This window comes from Watersipora subatra, chromosome 7, assembly GCF_963576615.1.
Source record: "Watersipora subatra chromosome 7, tzWatSuba1.1, whole genome shotgun sequence".
Classification (NCBI taxonomy): Eukaryota; Metazoa; Bryozoa; class Gymnolaemata; order Cheilostomatida; family Watersiporidae; genus Watersipora; species Watersipora subatra.
The window spans coordinates 46,590,000-46,603,020 of NC_088714.1; the positions used below are offsets into that span (position 1 = coordinate 46,590,000).

General features: G+C 36.5%; 1 protein-coding gene across 1 annotated transcript in view; it reads right to left on the reverse strand.

The window, feature by feature from the left end:
• Positions 1–436: 436 nt before the first annotated feature.
• LOC137399494 (cilia- and flagella-associated protein 337-like) overlaps positions 437–13,021 on the reverse strand; it is a 43,702-nt gene continuing 31,117 nt past the window's right edge. The window contains exons 19-24 of the mRNA XM_068085630.1: positions 9,788–9,913; positions 9,399–9,487; positions 8,625–8,757; positions 5,512–5,766; positions 4,928–5,031; positions 437–661 (exon numbers count right to left, since the gene is read on the reverse strand). Coding sequence (XP_067941731.1) covers positions 548–661; positions 4,928–5,031; positions 5,512–5,766; positions 8,625–8,757; positions 9,399–9,487; positions 9,788–9,913 — 821 coding nt within the window. The 3' untranslated portion in view covers positions 437–547. The remainder of the gene's footprint in view (positions 662–4,927; positions 5,032–5,511; positions 5,767–8,624; positions 8,758–9,398; positions 9,488–9,787; positions 9,914–13,021) is intronic.

Below are 13,021 nucleotides of genomic sequence, written 5' to 3' on the forward strand. Positions count from 1 at the left end.
TTTGACACAGGCTATAATACGAGTGCGAAATCTTGGCCAAGGAAGAGCAACTTCAAGACAGCCTCTTACTGTCAACTAATATGCAAGTATAACTTTTATAAAGTTTCCATTAATTTTTCAGTGTTTGTAGACCGAAGTTGAACTATCTGTTTCAGATCTTTTCTTTCCTTTAATTCACATACATATGTCAGTGCGGTGAAGAACCCATATACATATGTCAGTGCGGTGAAGAACCCATATACATATGTCAGTGCAGTGAAGAACCCATAAACATATGTCAGTGCGTTGAAGAACCCATATACATATGTCAGTGCAGTGAAGAACCCATAAACATATGTCAGTGCGTTGAAGAACCCATAAACATATGTCAGTGCAGTGAAGAACCCCTAAACATATGTCAGTGCGTTGAAGAACCCATAAACATATGTCAGTGCAGTGAAGAACCCATAAACATATGTCAGTGCGGTAAAGAACCCATATACATATGTCAGTGCAGTGAAGAACCCATAAGCATATGTCAGTGCGGAGAAGAACCCAAGAGATCATTTCATTCTACCAATGTTGTTCGCACTGACGACGAAGTTTTAGTTGTCTTTTGAGCTTGCTTTGAGATAGTTCTTCTTCCTGATGTCTGCCGGGTTGGGGCCAGGCTACCCCGTTTCTATAACAAAATTGGTTTTCAATGAAATTTTATCTCAAAACTTGGTCATGAAATGGCTCACCACTTCACTGATATCCCCTGGTTCACACTTAGCTTCAAGGTTGACTTGCAATAAAATTCACATTACAGTTATTTGGTATCAAAATATTCACTATGTCTTACTCTGTTGTGTTGTAGGTGCAAAATACGAGGAAATGTGATTACAAGCCCTTGAAAGCTCAAAAACGAAAAGCCGCCATAGATTGGAATCTCTTTATTTATCTGATGTTGTCATTACAGTTTGGTTATTGTCTTGACACGTGATGTTCTCACGTGTATTGAAAGGCCAATAAAAAGCTCACTATAAAACATATCGTAGCACTATGACAAACACTTCGGGTTTTACCGAAGTCCCCGTATTAAATATAGATGCTCGCTACTTTACAGTTTTGTTTTGGCATTATTCAATCGTCAAGTCGTAATTTGATCACGTGACCTAATACTTTGCAAATAATTTTTGCAACACTTCGATTATCACAAGTAACCAACAGACTCGTCATGATTATCAGACAATGATATGTACTCCTTCGAGCTAAGGTTAAAAAGTTTAACGATTTTTTACGGTAAGTTATAAGATATCAGTGCTAAAAGTGACAGCATTATAATGACAATAAAACAGATGCGTAAGAACAATAGACATGGTTTTATTGAATGCGTGAAGTATATTTGTGAAAATATTTCGACGAATGAGGTTGCTTGAATGTGTAAACAGAAACCATCCTGTAACAACTACGTCCCATTTGAGCTGTTTTTCAAAGCGAATCCAAACTACGGCGGTCTCGTGTGGCTGCGATTAACTGTTAGTTTTTTAGCTTTTAAGAGCTTGTAATCACATTCCCATATATTTTGCACCCACAACACAACAGAGTAAGACATGGTGAATCTTATGATACCAAATAACTGTAATGTGAATTTTGTTGCAAGTCAACTTTAAGAACTTGGACAAACAGTGAAGGGAAGCATTCTGATACTATAGTAGTAGAGCGAAAAAGATTTATATTGCATCAGCATTTCAAGGCCTAAGCTAATCAAAAGAGCCAAGCTATTTTGAGGCCGAGCTAGGAGGCTTGGCATATTTTGAGGCCGAGCTAGGAGGCTTGGCATATTTTGAGGCCGAGCTAGGAGGCTTGACATATGTATATGATTGCATGGGATTAAATTTGTTTAAAATGTTTAAAAAAAGATTTACAGTCAAACCAGATACCGAGTTCATAAAAGCTGCGTGTTCTGTAACCATATTATAACATATACCATATGTTTTTCCTTCACAACTATAGACAGTCTACACCTATGTTGTTCAACTACAACTATAGACAGTCTACACCCATGTTGTTCCTCTACAACTATAGACAGTCTACACCCATGTTGTTCCTCTACAACTATAGACTGTCTACACCCATGCTGTTCCTCTACAACTATAGACTGTCTACACCCATGTTGTTCCTCTACAACTATAGACAGTCTACACCCATGTTGTTACTCTACAACTATAGACAGTCTACACCCATGTTGTTCTTCTACAACTATAGACTGTCTACACCAATGTTGTTTCTCTGCAACTATAGACTGTCTACACCCATGTTGTTCCTCTACAACTATAGACAGTCTACACCCATGTTGTTCTTCTACAACTATAGACTGCCTACACCCATGTTGTTCCTCTACAACTATAGACAGTATACACCCATGTTGTTCCTTTACAACTATAGACTGTCTACACCCATTTTGTTCCTTTACAACTATAGACAGTTTGCACCCATGTTGTTCCTTTACAACTATAGACAGTCTACACCCATGTTGTTCCTCTGCAACTATAGACAGTCTACACCCATGTTGTTCCTCTGCAACTATAGACAGTCTACACCCATATTGTTCCTCTACAACTATAGACAGTCTACACCCATGTTGTGAGTCTAAAACTTTGTCTTATTTATTGTTATGTTCAAACGCTTCAGCACCTTCCAGCTGAAGTAACCTTAACCATAGTAAAAAGCTAAAACTTAAAAAGATGAAAAGTAATAGCGTAATACTGGAGCTAAGGCTATTCTCAAAGACTGGAGTAAGGAAATGGATCACACTTAAAAAGCTGGGGACAATAGCACTGGGTTGGTAGAAATACAATCCACTTAAAACTTTTATAAAAATATCCAATTCAACTATAGGACATGCAAATCACAAAGTAGGGTAGCCTAGCATAGCTTTGTTGGGAGAAATTTGTTAACGGAAAGAAGCAATGGGGAATAAAAGCAAAAAATGGATGAGCCAGTGTACCGTCTGGTATAGAGGTCGTATTTGTGACATGCTCAATCGTCCAAAGATCTGCATGAAAGAAATATTAATTAGTAATGGGCCTGTCAAATCACCAGAATTTGTTTATTAGTTTAATTGACATGGACATGCAGGTGCCTGATTGAAATGGACATGCAGGTGCCTGATTGACATGGACATGCAGGTGCCTGATTGACATGGGCATGCAGGTGCCCGATTGACATGGACATGCAAGTGCCTGAGAGAATGTTAGCATTAACACTTTAAAGCCTAGCCTTGTATATACAAACAGGCCACTGATCCAAGACCATACTACCAACTTTCCATAGACCGTGAAAACACTTACAATAGTATAATTCCATGTTGAAGCTCCAAGCTTAAAGAAAACAGAAATCAAACAGAGTAAATAGTTTTTTAACACTCATTTAAAGAAGTGATGTTTTAGAGATAACTGACGAACCAATCATTGCGGTACACTGAGTCTGATCGAGTGTGTTTATTTGTTCCGAATAGAAAATAAATGGTTTTAGTGTAAAGTTCTTAGCAACTGAAAAGAAGGAGCTTTCTAGCTTTGTACATTTTTGATCTTTCATTACCAGGAATTTTAATCAGTGTGCCATTAGAAACTAATATTTTGCCAGCAGCCATTTTTTATTTCTCGGTTGGTTAGAAACCTCTTTGGTATTTTTGTGATATCGCAAGATATAATACTTGAATTGTCTTAAAACTTTGGGATTACACTGAAACATACTTCGCACAAGTCGAGCAAAGTTTTGTAAACCTAAACAAATTGCAAGTGCAAAAATACAAAGCGAAACTACGCCGCCGATCAGTAGGATCAGTTGGGAAAACAACTCCCCAAATGATCTAAGGGCCAGGCTTCAGAGTGTTAAAGGAAGGGTGGGATGTGCATAAGAATAATAGACACCAGTTGCCTTGTCCGAAGTTGTGGCTATTCTTTTCTGTATGCCTGTGATCAAAGAAGTATGTTATGAACTGAATTGTGTGATAACATAAGAGTACGTAATGTCAAATATAAAGTTGTAATCAACTAGTAACTATTTGTGTTGAAATGATAACATACAATAGAGTTGATTGGCTAAACCTTTCACATATAATAGAATTGATTGGCTGAACCCAAAGTGAAAGTGCCATAAACTTAAACTTAAGAAACTAAATTAGGTTGACTGAAGCTACCAAACTGCTAGTTTTACAAAGTGGTCTAAAATCATAAGCATGGTGCACATAATAACAAACCTTGTTAGATGGCAAGAATATATTTACCAATATTCACTTGTTGACATGTTTAACTCTCTGCGCAAGGATAGAAGGATAATCGCTCTAATGTATACATGTTTATCCTCAGAATTAGATTTGTTTTATGCTGTGCAACAGGTTGAAAAGAAGGTTTTTAAAACATGCTAAAAGTACAAAAATCATAATTTTAAAATATCGAGATGTGTAAGATAGAGCAATGATGACTATTCTGTTAACTTTAAAAGGTTTTCGACATGTAAGCTCCTACAAAATTCTAAAGCATTTGGGTTGTTGAAATTGTCTTGAGGTGCAGCCTCTTTGGTTAAACTAATACACAAAAAGCTGTGATTATTTTATGCTCTCTCAACCCAATATACACCAGGTTTAGAGGTTTTAAAGGAATAACTTGGTAAAATTTTGTTATTGCCCTTAGCAGACTTTGTAGGCTAACCGAACAAATGCTTTTTGGCAGATGAAAATGTAAAAAGAGGGAAGAGTTATTAGCCAATGTTTTAATCTTCCCTACATTAGTAGTAGATTGAGATATCTTATAAAACTTTTATAGCAAGTGTGTAGTGAGCCTTCGACATGCTTTTTAATATTGTAACAAATACACATACAGTGAGAAGCAAAACTGCACAAAAGTTAAAATGCGCAAAAATGTGAAACTGTGAACAAAAGTGAAATCATGCAGAGACTTACACTTGGGTTGTTAGCTGCTGGCTGCTGACCTTTCTTCAGCTCATTTTCATAGTCAAGGATAAACTTTGGGAATAACGACTTTTCATCGAATGCGTGCTTGAGAGCTAAAATGCACGTAAACTAACTTTTGGAGCTTAGCTAAGTGAGTGACATTTCCTATAATACAGACTAATGTTTTATTATCATCTGCAGTTCTACCCTCTTCTAAGATGAGACCTTGTTTTGTAAAGAAAAATTTATTAGCTGATAACTGTTAACTTAGCTAACATTTAGTGGTGAAAAAATGATTCACTTGTTAATTACCAGTTAACATCTGAATTGTTAACAACTGAATTGTTAACATCTGAATTGTTAACAACTGAATTGTTAACAACTGAACTGTTAACAACTGCTGGTTAATTCAGTTGAAAGTTCACTTATGATTATCAAATAGATAATTTTTCTAAAATCAATTATTCCAATCCAGCAAATTATTACTATACAGCTACTGGGCTGTATAACATTGTAACGTTAACATACAGAAATAGATTTACTGACAGCGCTCTACTGCTGCCTCAGATATCTGTATCAGAAATATATTATACCTTCTGATAAAGCTGGCAGCTTATTGGAGGTGGAGACAACATCATCAATCTTCTCTCCAAAAAATTTATGTGGGTTGCTCATAAAATCTGGCTTTTTTAGTTGATCAACATTGTCTAGGTCTCGAGTGACGAGAGCGTTGTAGGGTCCTGCAGGAGGGGCCCCCGTTCTCTCCCAGTGTAGGTACGGCAGGTTAGGAATGTTAGATGGCTGCTTTCTCTCTCGTTTCTGTTTCCTTTCCTCTTGATACCGCTGACCTGAAGCATATCGAAGTGAGACATACTGAAAGGTCTTGTAAAGGAATACATTCAACCCTCTACATACAGTGTTAACACATTTCAAGATTTTATTCATATCGGACAAAATATTCCTGTAAGAATACATTATATTTAGTTTATTTCGTACCATAGCCCAAAAACCCATAATTAATTCTTCAGGCAATTAACTTGGAATTAAATCAAATGCACTAAATAAAACTAAATTAAAAAAGTTATATACAATAAATCAAACCTAAGAGACGGTAACAGGTTGGAGCAAGGTCATTCATTATATATGATGCAGAGCAAACTTAAGAGACGGAAACAGGTTGGAGCAAGGTCATTCATTATATATGATGCAGAGCAAACCTAAGAGACGGAAACAGGTTGGAGCAAGGTCATTCATTATATATGATGCAGAGCAAACCTAAGAGACGGAAACAGGTTGGAGCAAGGTCATTCATTATATATGATGCAGAGCAAACCTAAGAGACGGAAACAGGTTGGAGCAAGGTCATTCATTATATATGATGCAGAGCAAACCTAAGAGACGGAAACAGGTTGGAGCAAGGTCATTCATTATATATGATGCAGAGCAAACCTAAGAGACGGAAACAGGTTGGAGCAAGGTCATTCATTATATATGATGCAGAGCAAACCTAAGAGACGGTAACAGGTTGGAGCAAGGTCATTCATTATATATGATGCAGAGCAAACCTAAGAGACGGAAACAGGTTGGAGCAAGGTCATTCATTATATATGATGCAGAGCAAACCTAAGAGACGGTAACAGGTTGGAGCAAGGTCATTCATTATATATGATGCAGAGCAAACTTAAGAGAGAGAAACAGGTTGGAGCAAGGTCATTCATTATATATGATGCAGAGCAAACTTAAGAGAGAGAAACAGGTTGGAGCAAGGTCATTCATTATATATGATGCAGAGCAAACTTAAGAGAGAGAAACAGGTTGGAGCAAGGTCATTCATTATATATGATGCAGAGCAAACTTAAGAGAGAGAAACAGGTTGGAGCAAGGTCATTCATTATATATGATGCAGAGCAAACTTAAGAGAGAGAAACAGGTTGGAGCAAGGTCATTCATTATATATGATGCAGAGCAAACTTAAGAGAGAGAAACAGGTTGGAGCAAGGTCATTCATTATATATGATGCAGAGCAAACTTAAGAGAGAGAAACAGGTTGGAGCAAGGTCATTCATTATATATGATGCAGAGCAAACTTAAGAGAGAGAAACAGGTTGGAGCAAGGTCATTCATTATATATGATGCAGAGCAAACCTAAGAGACGGAAACAGGTTGGAGCAAGGTCATTCATTATATATGATGCAGAGCAAACCTAAGAGACGGAAACAGGTTGGAGCAAGGTCATTCATTATATATGATGCAGAGCAAACCTAAGAGACGGAAACAGGTTGGAGCAAGGTCATTCATTATATATGATGCAGAGCAAACCTAAGAGACGGAAACAGGTTGGAGCAAGGTCATTCATTATATATGATGCAGAGCAAACCTAAGAGACGGTAACAGGTTGGAGCAAGGTCATTCATTATATATGATGCAGAGCAAACCTAAGAGACGGAAACAGGTTGGAGCAAGGTCATTCATTATATATGATGCAGAGCAAACCTAAGAGACGGTAACAGGTTGGAGCAAGGTCATTCATTATATATGATGCAGAGCAAACTTAAGAGAGAGAAACAGGTTGGAGCAAGGTCATTCATTATATATGATGCAGAGCAAACTTAAGAGAGAGAAACAGGTTGGAGCAAGGTCATTCATTATATATGATGCAGAGCAAACTTAAGAGAGAGAAACAGGTTGGAGCAAGGTCATTCATTATATATGATGCAGAGCAAACTTAAGAGAGAGAAACAGGTTGGAGCAAGGTCATTCATTATATATGATGCAGAGCAAACTTAAGAGAGAGAAACAGGTTGGAGCAAGGTCATTCATTATATATGATGCAGAGCAAACTTAAGAGAGAGAAACAGGTTGGAGCAAGGTCATTCATTATATATGATGCAGAGCAAACTTAAGAGAGAGAAACAGGTTGGAGCAAGGTCATTCATTATATATGATGCAGAGCAAACTTAAGAGAGAGAAACAGGTTGGAGCAAGGTCATTCATTATATATGATGCAGAGCAAACTTAAGAGAGAGAAACAGGTTGGAGCAAGGTCATTCATTATATATGATGCAGAGCAAACTTAAGAGAGAGAAACAGGTTGGAGCAAGGTCATTCATTATATATGATGCAGAGCAAACTTAAGAGAGAGAAACAGGTTGGAGCAAGGTCATTCATTATATATGATGCAGAGCAAACTTAAGAGAGAGAAACAGGTTGGAGCAAGGTCATTCATTATATATGATGCAGAGCAAACTTAAGAGAGAGAAACAGGTTGGAGCAAGGTCATTCATTATATATGATGCAGAGCAAACTTAAGAGAGAGAAACAGGTTGGAGCAAGGTCATTCATTATATATGATGCAGAGCAAACTTAAGAGAGAGAAACAGGTTGGAGCAAGGTCATTCATTATATATGATGCAGAGCAAACTTAAGAGAGAGAAACAGGTTGGAGCAAGGTCATTCATTATATATGATGCAGAGCAAACTTAAGAGAGAGAAACAGGTTGGAGCAAGGTCATTCATTATATATGATGCAGAGCAAACTTAAGAGAGAGAAACAGGTTGGAGCAAGGTCATTCATTATATATGATGCAGAGCAAACTTAAGAGAGAGAAACAGGTTGGAGCAAGGTCATTCATTATATATGATGCAGAGCAAACTTAAGAGAGAGAAACAGGTTGGAGCAAGGTCATTCATTATATATGATGCAAACCTAGAAGACTTGTACTCCATGAGTCAACCTTGTAATTAACAGGGTCTGTAGTAGCTCTATCATCCGGCTTCCAGTCATCATCCTTTTTGATAATAACAGTCTCTTCCCTAACAAAATCTTCCTCATCTGATGCCTACATTGGAAATAACAAATCGATAACATATACGTTAACTTCGTTCACTGATGACCCTAAGATATCATCGTACCTAATCGATAAACGCATACATGAAGTTTAATGAGCAGTTGTAAACACATACTATATGATAAGAGTTGTGTCCACCCATAACCGCGGTTGGTGTTGGGAAAAAATACTACATCATACAGGATTCAAACCCGCGATATTCAGCTTTCCCACCCAGTGCACCAATCACTCACTTGCCATGATGTATTATTAGTATTATTATACATATTCATTAGTATTATTATACATATTCATTAGTATTATTATACATATTCATTAGTATTATTATACATATTCATTAGTATTATTATACAACATTATTCAGGATAGTAGCCTTTACATAAGCAGTTATTAGATTGAACAAAGAAGCTATCTGCTGCCAAGTCATGCAAAGATGTGTAGTTGCTCCCCTTAGTGAAAAGGATTAGTTACCAACAGCATATTCTGTAGACGTATTTAGATGATTGCGATGATTTATTACTGGCAACAAATTACGGGCAACAAAATTAACCTCAGTTGGAAACGCAGGCTATATTGACAAACTAAACCACCGCCAATATTCAACTTTTAAAGGAAATGATTTGTATACCCACATTTGTATTAGTGAAGTCATCATCTATACCAGCTATGAAGGGCTCAATTCTCCAGTGTTGTTCCTGACCGAATGTCCCTAGAACTTTGCCTGTGTACATTAAGCAAACCGTATGGCTAAGAACATATGGATATGAATACAATATATGAATAGGAATTAGTGACAACGGCGCTCTTTCAACCAAAAAGATGACTATATTACTTTCTGCAAAGTAGATGTAACATAGGCAAGGTAGATATAACATATACAAGGTCTACATTCCCAATACTTATCACGTGTCCAGAAAAAGCTACATAGCTTGCATTGAAAATTGTTTTTGTCATTTATTTTTCAAATATGTCAACCACTTCACAAATTTCAAAGCAATTCTAAAAATGAGAGATGTCTTACCTTTGATGTCACTGAGCACGACACAAGCATCACTGCTTGCTGAAATAATGAGGGTCTTTTCCATTCTTTGGCACATTGCCAAAGTTGTGACGCTGTCTCCGTGAGGGGTCCAATGGCAAATCATGGCTAGAAAAAAGACTCGGGTTATCTAGTTGTAACATTCTGTTTGCGTGATTTACCTTTGTGAGAAATTGTAGCGTTTGCTATTGTCTTTAACAACCACCTTGGGTGAGAACAGCATATGTGTTTCGATGACTATATATGCCTGTAGTAATCCCCAACCATTCATTTTTGGTGAAGTGAAACGATATATCACAGCCTTTAACCTAATTGCACACAGAGTTCACAATTGCCTTTTTAGCGATTTCACTTTTTCATTTCTTTATTATTAATGCAGTCCAAATTAAAAATATCATCTCAGGAGCTTCAACAGAGCATCTGACATGTTTGTTTATTCTAGAGATTCCTAACGTGGGCTGATCACTGATGGGATTAACCAATAGAATTCACTAATACTTTGAGATCGCCCAATAGAAATCCTTATACAGTCAAACATGGATAACTCGTCCACAGATAGCTCGAACACATGGTTAATTCGAACATTTCCTTTGGTCCGTTCCCACGTAATGATAAATTGCTATAGATAACTCGAACTCAACACTGTTAATTCGAACTGTTTTTTTGCCCAACGGCTACCGAAACGGTTGTTATCGCTTTAGAAAATCACTTTATTCAAAGCCATAGAGGTAAACTTCATCTTTTCGTAATTCATAAGTGTCGTTAATACCACCATCGGCAAAATATTTTTGTCAACGACTTTTCTAAAAGTTTGGTGAAAATTGATTTATACTGCGATACGATGAATAGCACGGGCTAGCCGGGTCATGCGCGCAAGGATTTTTGCCACGCACATACAAAACAAAAATCGCATGTTGTTTTGTATGTGCGTGGCGAAAATCCTTGAGTGCGTGACCCGGCTAGCCCGTGATGAATAGTTTTCCGACGTTGATTCCGTGTTGAATCAACGTCGGAATGTTGAATGTTTAAAACGTCTTAAAATTGGTGTAATTAAACGTATACGTTGTCTGAGCTACAAAAAACTATTCATCGTTTGACCTAAACACAGAATACGTGTGTACATTCAATAAGTATCTATTAAAAAAGCGTGAGTGATATAGAATGTACCGTAAAACCTCGTAAAACTTCTAATTGAACTGCCTCGGAGTGTTGCTCTTAACGAATCCCAGGTAAAGTAAGGTAATCTGCATAAACTTCAAGAAAAAACGGCAAAATTGATCGTGGGTAAAACCCCAAAAGAAAAAAATGTCTTTTCTTTTGAGCATTTCAACAACGATCAAGTTTTGCCAATGTCAATCTGAAAAACGTCCTGGCAATAACATCACCTCAAACAACAAACCAATCTCAAGTGATAGAAAAATCTCTATACTTTTTCATGAAAACGTTTTAAACTTTACATTAGAAGCATTTAATTTGAAACAAGCCATTTGTGCTTTTGATTTATATTATAGTTTGTATATGTACATGTATCTACTAATAAATAAGTAAACATATGGACTTGTGACAGTGCTCTGATAACTTGAACGCTCTGATAATTCGAACACTTTTGCTCGGTCCCTTAAAGTTCGAGTTATCCATGTTTGACTGTACTAGAAATTCCACTGTCATACAGCCCACGACCAAAGAGATGTTGGAAAAAAAGAAAGGGTACTGATGTTTGAGAAATGCAATATTAGCAGTCAAATGGCACTGCAGTGCAATAGGATAACTGCAATGGTAGCTGTAATGTACTGGGTGTGAGTGTTATTATATACAACAAATAGCAATAATGAAAGGAAAAGATTATATGTTTATATCTCTCCCCCTGCAATAGGAGAAATGCAATATTGGCCAATATTAGAAGTAAAATGCACTGATATTATTAGAATAACCAATATTATTAATATAGTAATAATATAAAACCAATGCACAATTTTGTTTACATTTCAAAACGTCATAGCTAGCAATATCAAGAAGTTGTGATATTTTTATAGATTTTTAGAAAATCTGTACTACGTAGTCATTGTTCTGTAGTCATCCAAACTTATAATTAAATATTGTAATAATCTCATAAAAATCGTTAGAAAAAAATATCATCGTCATTTTCTTTACTTTCACTGCGTTGGACATCAGTTAGAATACCAAAGTACTCAAAAGTGTCTAAAATGTCAGTTACTTTGAAATCGGTAAAAATGAAACGATTTCGGTACTCCTACGTTAATTACAGAAACCTTCGGCAATTCAACAATGCTATAGACTGGTGAAATGTGCACGTTATTTTTTTCCTGAAATGCGCACGATTTAATCGTTCTATTCTCTGTCGCTCGGCGTTTCAATTTCCGGTCTTAACTTTGATAAAAGTAAGCTTTAGCAAGTTTTAATAACAATTTTCGTTCAAATAAATCTGTCTATTTGTGTATAATCCGTTCAGATGGGTAAGTTTTAAGAATATGTCGACACTTTTCAAAAACTTGGTAATATGTTTAAATAGGTTTATATGTGTTTTGTATCGTTATCATTTTTAAACGACTCCACAGAAAAATGGTTAAATTTGTTGATGAGATTTCGACACAAGGGTTTGCAACTTTGTTGATGAATAATACTCGTAAGTTGTGTGCACATGCATTTATCATAAAAACTCTCAAACTTCACTCCCGCTCGTTTGGTCGTGGGAATATTTGAAACTGACCAATAGGATCTACTGTAATGACAGTGATGAATGTAAACCTGATATATTTATTCCCTTATAAAAACTAATTATTAGTGAACCAAAATACGCAGTGAAAAATCTGCCAGAAGCGGTTACTACTGATGATCAGTGGAGCCCTTCTACTAGTGTTCCCTCGCCTATCGTGACAACTTGCAGTGCCCTAATTTGTTCATGTTTCAAAGCAAATGTTTACCCTACATCCACAGGGATAAGTTCTTCAACCACAATCTTCCTTTATTGCATCCACAAGATCTATATGATGTTCGATATGATAGCTGAATTCCTTTCAACCAGACGGAAAGCATTTTAATACTGAACTTGGTTAGGTCGTAAAATGATCACACACAAGAGCAGAGAATTTTCTAGCGTTTATCTTGCAAGAAACATGAATTATGACTTATGATATACAGTAGAAACACCTAGAATGTAAATAATCATTTCAGGAATGTTTATGGTATACAGATTTT